This window comes from Etheostoma cragini, chromosome 6, assembly GCF_013103735.1.
Source record: "Etheostoma cragini isolate CJK2018 chromosome 6, CSU_Ecrag_1.0, whole genome shotgun sequence".
Lineage (NCBI taxonomy): Eukaryota > Metazoa > Chordata > Actinopteri > Perciformes > Percidae > Etheostoma > Etheostoma cragini.
In genome coordinates this window covers 6,537,587-6,551,772 of record NC_048412.1, presented here as the reverse complement: position 1 = coordinate 6,551,772, position 14,186 = coordinate 6,537,587, and the positions used below count along the sequence as shown (strand labels likewise).

Genomic DNA, 14,186 nt, shown 5'->3' with positions numbered 1-14,186 from the left:
GATAACTCTTGTTATGAATTGATACTATATATAAAATTGAATTGAATTGAATTGAATTAATCTTCGCAGTTTGAATAACTTAAGTGACACTAATCAATGGTGTCTTTAAAGAAAAGAGTGAAATTCATTCACATATAATCACATATTGGTCATAAAAAAACTAATATATTACAAGGATGATACAAATATATAAATACAATTAATAAACAGATCATATCCACCGAACAGCAGATTTTACCATGAGATCCACTGGTTGCCTCTTTCTGTAACATCTAGGCCTTTGCTTTTTCTTTGTTTGAGTAATAATCAGTCCCGGCAGATGCAGAGGGCATTTGTCCTCCACTGAGTTAACATATTCTGTCCACACATCCTGTCTGAGGTGTTTAGAACGCGCTGTTGTGATGATGGATGGAGCGTTTTGATTATCATCAGTCTTAGTTGATCGAGTGCAGCACACTCGTGGCTGATGTGTGCACGCATCACGATCTCAACTCAAAGCCAGGGGGAAAAAATGACAAAATACCTACTGTTTGGGGTAATTATCGAGTACTGCTATAAAATACAGCTCTAATGGTGGCTAATTATGAAAATGTCGGCACGGGATAGTCTCCGAAGCAATAAGGTGTGTCACTCGTCTCCCGAGCAGGGACATTCCCTATGGACTGTCACTACAATAACATTGAATAATTGAATAAGCAAACACACCACTGCTGTGGCTTGCTTGTTAGCCAATAAAATCCCCTCTTATTAAAGGCATTGTTGGTTTTACACCTTGTGTGTATAATATGGTGAATGCTGGCAGAGACTGAAGCCCTTTACATGGCCGTGGCACTAAGCTCCGTGTCCCCAGGCTATACAAGCCTGCATTGTTGTTGCATTAGCCATAAGACAAATGGGAGGAACACCTGCAGCATGGTGATTAAATCACAAAGCTAAAGCTTATTGGGATGATGCGCTTGATACACGAGAGAGGACAGAGGCAGGGTAGGAAAGAGTGCGGGGGGGGCTGCTATATTTCTAACTTGCTGTAGCTCATGGTTATGATTATTTTTGCACTGGATGACTCCTCCAAGTATATAGGAGAACTGTTTATGACAACACTAATTATTGGGTAGTATTGCTGTGTCTGTTATATCAATAAATATGACATTATTATTGTGATTATTGGCATAAGTTAATGTCATGATGGCAAAAGCATCTTTAAAAATGTATATATTTTGTCAACTGTATAAGTTATAATGTTAACTTCTTCACAGCGTGACCCCCAAGACATATGTAAAGTGTTTTAGGAGGGCGATTGGCTTAGCTTTCATTGCTCTGTGTGTGATATCAATACATATTTTTGAGATTCATGTTCCATTTTATTTATTTATTTATTTATTTGTCTTTTAGGTCCTACAGACATTTTTAACATTCAAGTGACTTCAGTACAGCACAGATATTCTGAAAGCCCAGTTTTGAAAAAAATGTTATAAGCTTGTTCAGAAAATAAAACCAGATGGACATTGAATTTTAAAAATGACCTTAGGTTTCTGCATGATGCATTGCCTCAAAAGTACAACGGGATCAGGAAGTTAGCCTTATACAGACAGGGGAGCCTATTACAGCAGCCTGACAAGGGCTTTTCAAGAATACTGAACCGGTAAAACCTTGGTTTCTTATGAATCACACACCTTCAGTTCCTAAAGTCAGTGCATCCAAAGTCAGACACAAACACCCCAAAAGCTCTGTCATATTGTTGCTAATGCACCGTGTTGGGCAAGTTACTTGGGAAGGTAACTTTTGCATTACTTTTAAATGTCTCCTTCAGTTATCTTTTGAATGTAATGTATACAGTATTCTTTTAGTGTTGCTGTGACAGTGTGGATCAGTAGATCAATAATTAATATTTCAAATGAAAATCAGAACAGACACAAAAGCAGATTCTCAAACACACACACACACACACACACACACACACATTGTGTGTACAACAGCAGCAAAACAATGATATATCAGCCCATACAACACACGTGAACACCACTCTCTTGTAGTGATAGGAGTTATTAATACTTCCGACCACTAGAGGCAGCAACGATTAGCGTTCCTATGTGTACAACAAATTCACATGAATGGGTTTCTATGAAATCATACGAGAAGTTATGGATTATATCTTATGAAATCAAGCGACCGGCTAAAGAGCTCTGTAAACTGTCTGCCGTAACAGCAGAAGTTGGTAGTTGGGTTAAGCTGAGGGAAGGTGATAGGGAGCTGGCTACAGAGAACCGCGAGGTGGCGGTCCTTCGAGGGTCTGTGGCAGTTGAATTTAACTGACAAGAAGTGAGCGTCATGCGGTGATAACAGTTAAGCTTAGGCACCAAAATAACGTTTCCTGGTTGAAAGTCCTTCCTTATATATATACAAAGTAAACCTATGCAATGTTCCACCTACCTTTGGGTCTATATACTGTACGTAGTGTTCACAACTAAGATATGCCCTATTCCCTGAAGTTTTTACAGTTTTTCAAACTGTAGTGTTTGGCGTATTGTCAGACAGAAGGCCAACAAGTCTGCAACCATCGTCACAGGGTCTTCAACACAGGGTATAACTAGAAAAGGGCACACAGATTTCCCCCAGGCGTGTCTCCCTCTCCCATCCCAAACAAAGATTAGTTTTATCTCACTCAATTGTCCCTCTGGCTCCCTTTCAGTCAAGATGAAGGGATTGATAACAAACACAGGGATTTATTAATCTAGTATTGTGCCTAACTTTAGTGGATCATAACATAGCGAGTATGGAATTAATGCATATGCTCTGGGTTTTAAATAAGAGCAAACTTTTCTAAGGATGTCAGTTTGTGAGCCACTGTAAAGCCCAAATTGTGGCCTGCAGCAGAGGAGGAAAGCCTTGTTTTTAGCCTGCCTTTTGCTACTGAAGCAGTTGTTAATTACTTGCGGAGAGAGGAGTCAGCATACTGACAGTATAAATCAGAGCACTCAATAAAATAGGTTTTTCAACAATTGGGAATTACAGCAACTAAGAGAGGTCCTTGAGCAGACATGAATGTGCAAAAAAATCCTTTAAGGCTAATGGGTGCAGTAGTACTCAAGATTAGCAGCGGACAGACACGCAGGGGCGGATTTAGTCATTTTGAGGCAAACACAGGCATGGGGCCCTCCACAACCCTTGTTCTCCCCCTTTCCAGTCCTTTTTTATCTGACACTGCCGGTGGCTAGCTCCTCTTCATCAGTGTTAGCATTGCTAGCGCAAGCACCGGCTTCTTGCTGCTCCAATGTAGTGGGGATAGGGGGGAGTTTCTCATCATGAATTAAACAATCGGAGAGCACTTTAGCGTTTCAGTGTTAAGAGATATAATTAATTGGTGAAAAGTAAGACAACAAATCGTAACCATAAGTTTAGGAGGTGTTTTACGGGGCCCTTGGTAGCTTGGGGCCTAAAACGATTGCTGACCGTTGCCTAATGGTAAGTCCGCCTCTGCAGACACGCACACACACACACGCTCACACGCAACCATGCAACGGAAAACATGATCCAGGCTGAACCCTGACATAAACTCACTCCCGTCCCCCCACCCCATCATAGATTAATCTCCTGACTCTACATGTAATTTACTAACTCAATAAACTATTTCTTTAAAGAACTTTGCAAGTGGTAACATTGATTCTCACAGGATCATGCAGTAGTCTCTACGCTCTTCTTGATGAATCTCAAAGTAAATATACTCTTGGAATCTCTAACAACATTAATATGTTAAATGAGTCTGCCCTCTTTAAGTTTACAGAACTGGGATGATTACTGTGCACTTTTGTTTCCTGTTCCCTTAGGTCTCGGAGCGCAGATAGTTTGATTTGTTATTTAGTTGACTCGGCACTGTTGGCCAGAAAATAGGCTCCTTAGCTAGTGTAAGCTGTTACGTGATGTTTAAGTATTTGCTAAGCCAAACCCACTCCCCTCCTTTACTTGCACAGCTCAGAGAAATGAAGCAAATAGAACAATTAGTGTCTTGTTTTCATCTGAAGCTGCATTTTCTGTGCAAGGGTGGTATAGCAATCTGACAGGGCCTGCAGGGGTTTTTCTTCACTTCACTTTGTTTGTGGTTTGTGTTAGGAATTTAAATACTGAGGAACAACTCTGAGAAGGATGCTTTGTCAACCCTTGTGCTCTAAATGCTTATTAGAAGGTCTTCATTGTTAGGGCATGCAGACATTCATATAGGGTGGACAAAATAGCAGATAACATTGAGAAAATCACTCAAGTACAGTTAAAAAAGAAGCTTTTAAAAAAGTGTCAGGTTTATCTTTACCACTGACAGTCACACCTTGTACATTAAAGCAGCCTATACAAGGTATATATTAAACTGGCAAAATACAAAAATCACAGATCAATCAGTGTTTTCATTGGACCCTGAAATTAGTGGACACATTTCTTTGAAATGACTTGTTTAACTGTCAGAATATTCTTTTAGTCTGGTGACATTTGGGAAGTCTAACAGAGCCTCTGGTGTGCCTGCTCTATGGGGCGCTGCATGCGCCACTGAGCAACTCTCGCCTAAAACACAGTATCCAGTTCTTAATATACACCCATGGGCTGAAGAAATAACGTCTGACGTTACCGGTTCTTTTATCTAAACATTTTTTAACATGTCGGTGTTATTAATCATCACACTGCAGCATCTCCCCTTTCCTGTGATGTCGGGGCTGAGCTACCAACACATCAGCTCCACATAACGCTCCCTGTATTTCCCAGTATGGCTATGTTCAGAACAGCCAACAGTTTTGTTGTCATTACAGAATTCCTCATGGGAAGACCTAAACTACGCACTATAACTTTAACCTCCCTGAAGATTGCTGAATGTTATTTACACAACTAATTAAGGCTGATCGATTTTAGATTTTAGAAATGGATACACTGTAACAAATTTCTGCTGTTTTCATAGCATTACTGCATTATGAACAAATGCGTACTGTAGAACCTGTAATGCCTGTTCTAGTAGTCAAAGGTTTTCTGTAATAAAAATTACAGCACCCGATTACTGTGACACTGCTTCAGACTGCTTCATCCTGTGCCGTTTTTGGCATCACTAACACACTGCTACAAACAGCTGACCTTTTGACAACAACTTATAAAAAATAAGAGTATTGGTACATTTTAAGCTCAACGGGTAGAGCGCGAGCCCATACACAGAGGCTCAGTCCTCTACGACCTGCAGCCCTTTGCTTCATGTCAATCCTCCTCTCTCGCCTTTCATGTCTAAGCTGTCCTAACCTGTCAAAAATAAAGTCCTAAAATGCCAAAAACAATGAGGTCTTAATTAGGTCTCTGTCTCTCTCCTTCCCCTCCTAAAGCTGTCCAGGGTTCTTATTCTTTATTCATGACACATGTATTGTCTCCAAAACACTGATCTGGCCATTAACTCTGGTTATTTTGGATCTTTGATTAAATGCTTTACATCATATGTTGCTGTTTTTTATTGTTGCAAGTAACCTTTGCATGTAGCTATTCATTCACCAAAAGTCACATTGTAATTTGAACACTGATATAAAAAGACATATTTTATACACCTTTTTAAAGTTCATACCATACTGTATTTTGTGTTTCTACTAGACCAGGTTTTGCATGCTTTAACAAAATCACATTTTTTTCTCATAATGCCCATGGCTGCTGCACGTGTATTAACCCTGGGTCGGAGATTCTCTGTTAGAGCACCTGTCCCTTTCAGCCCCCCTCCCAAACAAAGCCCAGTCTGCTCTGATAGGTCAGTGTTTCCGGATCTCCGGAGTCTCCACATCTGTGCTCTGCTGTCACAGCACAGTCCGTTGCAGCCGGAGACTGTTTAGTGGGACTTTATAGGAAGAATGTGGGAGTAAAAGCCTTTTTTTACCATGAAAAATTACAGATAAAGGACTCTGGACTTTTGAACACAATTGGACCATATAGAAAATACAAATTTTCAAAACGGAATGAAATCAAAAATGTTGGCTCACATGGATACCTTCAAATATGTTTACCTCCTTATTTGAATCTTTAGCCATGTTTAACATGACCATCTTACATTGTGAAATTATAGATATGACAGAAAATTATGAAGGTAAATATGGTGCAAAAGTGAGAGAGCGTAGATACGATGTGAGCACTTGTAAAATATGACTTGAGAGCTTGTAAAAAAATCCGTAGTCCTAGATGTGATGTGAGCACTTGTAGAATATGATTTGAGAGCTTGCGAAAAAAATCTGTACTCGTGTTTTTTTGTTGTTTTCACTTGAGTCACTTTTCCAGTACAACCACAACTCGGTGATTACAACCTCTCGAATCTGTCGCTGCAGTGTGCTCTCTCGCATCACACAGCGGCGAGTCTGCGCTCTTGAGTTTCGCAACACTTCTTGCGATACATTTGGTGCAAACTAATTTGTACCTGAGGACTTAGTCTGTGGAGCTCTGAACCAACAGGACGATAGTTAGCTAGCTTTGGCTAACTAGCAGCCAGCCCGCTTCTAAATACTGTAAATACCTTTTAATCATCTCAACACTTATAACAGTACAAATGAAACACTGGCGGTGAGCTCCAGGTCCTGCAGCCGAAGACGGACCGCGGTCAGTGAGGCTCGGCCAGTGTGGAAACATCGCTAGAAAGCTCCGCTGCCGACTTAGACTTGACCTAGCGTTAGCAAACTAACCAATAAGCACACTTACAAATAAATACAATTGAGATAATTAAAAGGTATTGTATTTAGAAGTGGGCTGGCTGCTAGTTAGCTAACGCTAGCTTTCATGCTACATAAATAAGCCGGACAGAGTTGTCCCTCATCTGGCGATAGAAACCCTGCTGTCCCCGGCCGTCCTGTTGGCTCAGAGCTCCACAGACTAAGTCCACAGGTACAAATTAGTTCTGCACCAAAAGTATCGCAAGAAGTGTTGCAAAACTCGAGAGCGCGGACTCGCCGTTGTGTGATGCGAGAGAGCACACTGCAGCGACAGATTCGAGAGGTTGTAATCACTGAGTTGTGGTTGTACTGGAAAAGTGACTCAAGTGAAAACAACAAAAAAACACGAGTACAGATTTTTTTCACAAGCTCTCAAGTTATATGTTACAAGTGCTCACATCGCATCTGCGCTCTATCACTTTTGCACCATATTTTCCTTCATAATGCAAAATGCAAAATGCAAGCATGTTAGTATTTAGCTCACAGCACCACAATGCACAACCGATTGTGGTGTTGCTCTTTCAATCTTTAGCCAGGTCCATCATTTTTGACTAACATTAACCAAGTTGTTTAAATTCCACGGCCTACCTGAGCATTGTTTCTGGCCATGTCCATCCCTTTATGGCCACCATGTACCCATCCTCTGATGGCTACTTCCAGCAGGATAATGCACCATGTCACAAAGCTTGAATCATTTAAAATTGGTTTTTTGAACATAACAATGAGTTCACTGTCCTAAAATGGCCCCCACAGTCACCAGATCTCAACCCAATAGAGCATCTTTGCTATGTGGTGGAACGGGAGCTTCGTGCCCTGGATGTGCATCCCACAAATCTCCATCAACTGCAAGATGCTATCCTATCAATATGGGCCAACATTTCTAAAGAATGCTTTCAGCACCTTGTTGAATCAATGCCTCGTAGAATTAAGGCAGTTCTGAAGGTGAAAGGGGGTCAAACACAGTATTAGTATGGTGTTCATAATAATCCTATAGGTGTGTGTATATGACTATGACATATGACATTGATCATGTTCTTGTGTAAAATTTGTCATATTTAGTACTGTTGAATGTTGAATATTTTTGCCTTCATGACCCACTATCCAATTGACTTTGCATTGAAAGCTCATATACTTACAAACAGAGCGATCAGACGGCATATCTCTTTCAATCTTAAATGTGTCTTTGTTTATGCAATTACATGACATAAACCAGTTAATACACAGTGTAAATATTCACTCAAGTAGTAATAGAGCGGATTACTCACTCGCCATGTTGATCTAACTACGGCTGATTGTGGTTTCGGCTGTCTCTTTCCTCCCAATCCCCCCCCCCCCCATGACTCACCGCTGCCTAACATTTCAGCTTGTGTGAAAAATCCAACAAAATGCGTGACTAAAATCTACAAAATGTGAAGCATTGCTAATCTACAGCCACTTTGATTTGATGACAGGATTAACTAGCAGATTTTACAGATACAGGAAACGGAAAAAAGGAGGACAGCATTCTCCAACAGAGGCAGGCCCAGGGAAACGTTATCAGACAGAGGATCAGACAGCAGAGAGCTTTTTTTTTTACCTGGTATTTCTTTTAGTTATTGCAGGATTTAGAATATTCTGATTCAGTTTGACTGAACAAAAAGGACATTACACATTATGCAATGCTACGGATGGATTAGTTTGGATTTGTTTACTATTTCAATTTGACAGCTATTCACTGGTGTACCCGTTGCATTTTCCAAGATCTCTCAAATGGTTTAAGTGCAATCAGCTCTAGATCCCCATGAGAAGGCTCTGGGAAGCCCTCCACGGCTCTCTGCCTGACTTGGAGTGTAGGTGGTTATCTGACTCTCCGTGTATTCACAGCCACCGCTCTCGCCTTATCAGCAGTCTGAAGCTTGCATGCTCAATCGCCTGATTTGTCAAGGGTGACTTCGAAAAGATTCTGATAGGCACTCCACAAATCACCCAGTTGATCTAAAATATCGACCAGCCACAAAAAGTCATTACACACAATAATGGCGGGCAGGACCTAGAAGATGTGACTTAATTAGGTTTAAAATGGCTTCAAAAGGGCCTTCAAATCTGCTCCCCTGGAGAGTAATGTGCTCTTGGATTTTTCTCTGTGATTACAGGTGTAAAAAGTGAGGCACACCGCTACTGACAACACCGCTGCTGATCCTAACTATAGGTGACAGCAGCAGCACAGCAGATATATACGATCGTACAAAAATCACACTACATGTTGAGTAAAAGTTAAATAAAAATTGTCAATCGTAAAAAATAAATAATAATCTGCCGCTGCCATGTAACATGTTTGTCTGCTTCTCCTCAGGCAGAATGCAATTGCGAGCATAATTAAATACAAGTAGCTATGCAGTCCTTGATAGAGCTGTATAAAATGGTACTACATATATATACATACATATACACATACACACATACATATACATCAAAATGTGGGATTTGATTGCTCTGCCACTAATTGTTTCTTTTAGTGGCTCAGAATATTTTTATTTCAGAGACAGAAATAATTCTTCATTGACTTCCAACCCAGAACATCAAATTCATCAAAACACAGTGTGGCTTTTACCATAAATGCATTGTTGCCACACAATGTTCCTTGTGTCTAAGTCAGGATTTATTTTTTTACTCACATTGCCATTCTGTGTCTCCTTGCAGAAAACCAAGATCTCTACATATGATAAGATGTGGGAGTTCATGAGCAGTCGAAAGCACTCGGTGATGGTAAAGAACATGGAAGAAGGTATCCGCCGCGTGCTCACCTCGGACTACGCATTCCTCATGGAGTCCACCACCATAGAGTTTGTCACCCAGCGCAACTGCAACCTCACCCAGATTGGAGGCCTCATTGACTCTAAAGCCTACGGGGTTGGCACGCCAATGGGTATGTATGCTACAGTTATAACACACCGTGTTTCGCTGAGGGAAAGCATAAACTCTTATGCCTGTAACAGATCCTACATGTGCTGGGTGCGAGTTGTGAAAAAAAGCGCAGGGAGGGTTGTTTTTTGCAAGAATTAAATCCCCCTCCCAACATCATGGACATAGTGTCCACTCGGCCAGCTTATTCAATGGAAGATAATCTCGAAATGAAATAGCACAACCTGGTGTCAACATAAAACACAGCGCTGACAAGCCTGAGAGCGCCATTTTGTCCCCACCGGGATGTGAAGAATTCAGCAGAGGCAGGGATATATACATATGGATTCAAAAACTGACGTCTACTCAAAGTTAATTGCGTTTAGTTAGTGGCGCTGTAGCCGGCAACAACAGGATGCAGCTGTCTTTTCTTTAAATTGAGCTCCTTTTTGCCCTTGGTAGCTGTCATGGGAGCCACGTTTAACCACTATTTTGCTGTGTCAATGCCTTTTGGTGCGCTGAGTCTGAACAACCTCATGAGTCCATGCATAAGCCATGTGTAGTCATGTGTTTTTAATGTACTTTGGTGTGTTTCAACTTTAAAAGCATTAAAGCACTGAATGCAAAATTAGACACAACACATTTGGTAATCTGGTGTTAGGACACTTTACTTTAAGGGTCAATCAATTCTAATTCATTTCCAAAATGAAGAACTATTTAATTCAGTACTAATTAAAGGGGAAATGGAATTTTCCTTGAAAGAAAAGTTTGATTTCAACTCACCAAAACATCAGTTTCATTATTAATTAATTAATTAATTTATTTATTGGTATAAATTTATAGCCACACTTTTATTTTAAAATACTATATCTTGGGTACAGCTGGCTGAAAGACTATTCAGACTATTATTCACTATAATCAATAAGAAATGACACAGTCCTTTCATGGCACTTCTTGGAAATTGTTTGGATCTATTCTAAAATTACAAACCCATAAAAGAAAGTGAGACCAATGAGCCTGTTCTACCAAAGGTTAATGATGTGTTGGCTCAGATGATGGAAGCATGTAGGAAACAGTTGTACTCTGACCAACAGTAGCAGTGAAAGGTACAGGTGTTGAGGTCAGAGCTGGATGTTCTAAATGTCTGTCTTCAACTTGATTTAGTGTCCAAATCATGGCAAGAAGATTGGGAGTTAATGTTTAAAAATTATATTATAAGATTAAAGTCGGAAATTTATGAGAAAGAAAGTCAGATTTGTCTGATATTAAAGTGGCACATCTACAAGTAAATCATAGCTTTTGTTCCCCTCCTTAACCAGTGTGGGCCACAAGTTGACCGGAAGCACGCCAAACATACTTTGGATCACTTCCTTGGTGCACCTTTGGCACATTTTGGCACAGGGTGGTGTCACAAAGAAGGCATTATTATTATTATTATTATTATTATTATTATTATTATTATTATTATTATTATTATTATAGGTCGGTGCATTATAGGCTTTTTTGGCAATCGTGGCCTATCACTCCTTATCACATCCACTCTTTTCCTTCCCTTTAGTCACGGAGCTCTCTCCGTCATGGCACACTGACATTGTGGATATCCTGTAGAGAGTTTTCCTGAGAGAACACTTATTGATGTCTTGGACTAGGCAAAGAAATTATTTTTAAACCTTTTTATTGAACCTGAAGGATCTCTATTGCATTGTGATGTTTGTAAGAGACACGTTTCTCCTGTATGTTTAATAGGGCTGGGTATCGTTCAAAATATGTTTATACAGTAACAATATCAATACTGTGATTTCAACACCGGTTCCTTAACAATACTCTTTTTGATATCAATTTTACAAAACAAAAATAAATTACACATTACCACAGAAATCTTGCCTGTCTTTATGACCACTAACATTATTAGATCTTGGTAGAAGCATGCAGCATACTTACAGGCTGATGCTGATGAGACCGACTCCTTAGGTGTTGAATGATGAGGCTTTTTTCAATACTTGGTACTTAAGAGACTATTCGGTCGGTCCCCTTAAAAGTATTGAATGCTGTACCCAGCACTAATATTTGTGGTCTCATTTATGTTATTCACTGATTACTATATTATGCACTGACATTGTAGGTGGTGGGCGTGTTCACCAGGGTTGGGGCGGAAGTCTTTTATCTTTGTTTGCTTCCCCTGTTGATCTAGTTTTTGGGCTTTGACAGAGAGGGGGTGAGCCTGGAAAAAAATGCTTTCTGTTGACCACACTTAGTATTCGCATCACAAAGTCATTTTGCATTTGACAACTGCTGTGCTAGTTGTATTTTACGTGTAAAGGAATACATGATTGAATTTGAATCTTAAGCATGTCATAGGGTTGATCATCTCTCAGTGTCCCTTGTGGCCGCGTTATTTTCAACTGCTTACAGCCGCAACACTGTCCATCACAGTCCCACATTCCCGTAGGCTATGGTAATTAAAATAGTGGAGCTCGAGGCTGGCACTCGTTAAAAAAAAGAAACATGACACGTGCAGCCGGTTACCTGGTGTTTAGGATGGTGATAGACTGGGCAGAAATGGATGGTCCTGAGGGAGTTAATACGATGATAAGTGGAGCAAGAAGCTTCAAGTGATTTATTGCGGAGCTGTGTGAACTGTTTTCATTGTGTCAGTCTCCAACACACTGCAGAAGAAACTGTGTATAATAATTAATCAAAAGCCGCGTATAATGTGCACATAGCGTATTAAAATATAATCAGAAAGGATTCTTGAAAGGAGATACTGTGATTGCCACTCTCGTGGAATTTGCCTTGGTGATTGGTGCACATACACAAACAAAATTTTAAAACACTGTAAAGTAAATGTCTTCAGTAATCCTAGTACAGTGATAATGGCACCAGAGAACACCTGTGTTCATATTTACATGTTGAAAAGAAATCTTATCAGCGCCTGCCAGCTATTATACAAAAACTACAGCCCATACTGTCGCAATTCACAACAGTGTCTCATTTTCACTGCAGTAGTTATCATAAACAACTAGTACAGTGCCCGTTGAAAATGTGCCTGTTTGGAACGGGCCGATTGCTTGGCCTTTAGTATTGCCGCTTGTAGAATTCATCCAAACCAAATTGTACCCCAAAACGACCTACAGAATGACCTTTAAGAACCACTTCATGAGCATCTTCACCATATACCCTACTACTAACTTACTGATTTACCTGATAGAGAACGTTGCAGATTATGAATGTAATCACAAAATATCACAATGACAATGTGGTGTAATCAGACATTAGCCTCATGGACTCATGGCAGTGTGCTACCCACCCGGCCCGTTATGAGAGCTAATCAGCACATATCTGCGTTAATCAACCACCAGAACTACTACTCTGTGTGTGTGTGTGTGTGTGTGTGTGTGTGTGTGTGTGTGTGTATGTGTGTGTGTGTGTGCGCGCTCAGAGGGAGAGAGAAAGAGAGAGACGGTATTGTCTTGTGTTGTATGATCGTTAACAAATTTTAAATTTCAGCAGAGGTGTTATTTTCCATGCAGGTTTAATGGCTTGATGGTTAACGGTGAAGTAAGGGATATGACGGTAATGTTATTAGTTAGCAGTAGACTTAATTACCCGGGGTAGGGAGGTGATAAAAGTGCTGTGTCTGCCCGGTTGAGGGCTGAGATTTTCTCACATTGCACAGCGCTTTGAAGGAATAATCCGAGATGACTTCATAGTCTGCCTCTGGGTAGAAGTGGTGAATGTACATCTCACAGCAACTTAATACTATGTAGTGTCTGATTTTTGTTTGATATTTAGTGTTGGCAAATGGCTTGTTGTGTAGCGTAGCGCCTTTTTTTGCCAACCTTATTCCAACAGTCTCAATGTTCCTTTCAGCTCTCCGCCCGTGCTCCAGGAAAGTGAAGAAAAGTTAGTTTGGTATATCCAGCAATCACGGAGCTAACGTTTCTCAGTGTGCAGTGGTAGAGAGGGAGTGGCCAGCGGCTAGAGCGGCAAAAGCCAATGTGTGCTTCTTTTACCGTTGTGTATATATATATATATATATGTATATATACTAGGGATGAGCGAGTACAGCATTATCTGTATCTGTATCTGTATCTGTTTACCACATGATTTATCTGTATCCGGATCCGTACTCGGACTGGGCGGGACCTAAACCGGAAGTGGTCAGATTTAAACCGGAAGTGGGTCGGTCTCTCTTGAAATGTGAGGGGCTGTAACCTGTGCGGGTTATTTAAGCATGCAATTGATATGAGTTGATCAAAAATTGTTATATTTATTGCTGATTTGAAAAATATTTACATGACAGCATCAAGCTTCAGATCAATGGTGTTGTCATGGTAACAAACAAACTATCTACAGAAGGTTTTGCAACAATGAATACAACACATGCCGTTGCAATTATGAAGTAAAATGTAATGAACAAGAGTTTTCATACTCAATATAACTTTTTTTTTTAAACTTTTTATTTTTATTATCAGTGTGATTTTTTGTTTTGGGGTTCTATTTAATTTTTTTTATTTCCACACCAGCTATAGGAGTGTGTGTGTGTGTGTGTGTGTGTGTGTGTGAGTAAGAGAGAGACACAGAGAGAGAGGGGGCGGGGGGCAG

General features: G+C 40.3%; 1 protein-coding gene across 5 annotated transcripts in view; it reads left to right on the top strand.

Moving 5' to 3' along the window:
- grik2 (glutamate receptor, ionotropic, kainate 2) overlaps positions 1-14,186 on the top strand; it is a 254,762-nt gene that overhangs the window by 201,585 nt on the left and 38,991 nt on the right. For all 5 annotated transcript variants that reach the window (XM_034873461.1, XM_034873463.1, XM_034873462.1 and 2 more), the window contains one exon: positions 9,381-9,606. In XM_034873461.1, the coding sequence (XP_034729352.1) occupies positions 9,381-9,606 (226 nt within the window). The remainder of the gene's footprint in view (positions 1-9,380; positions 9,607-14,186) is intronic.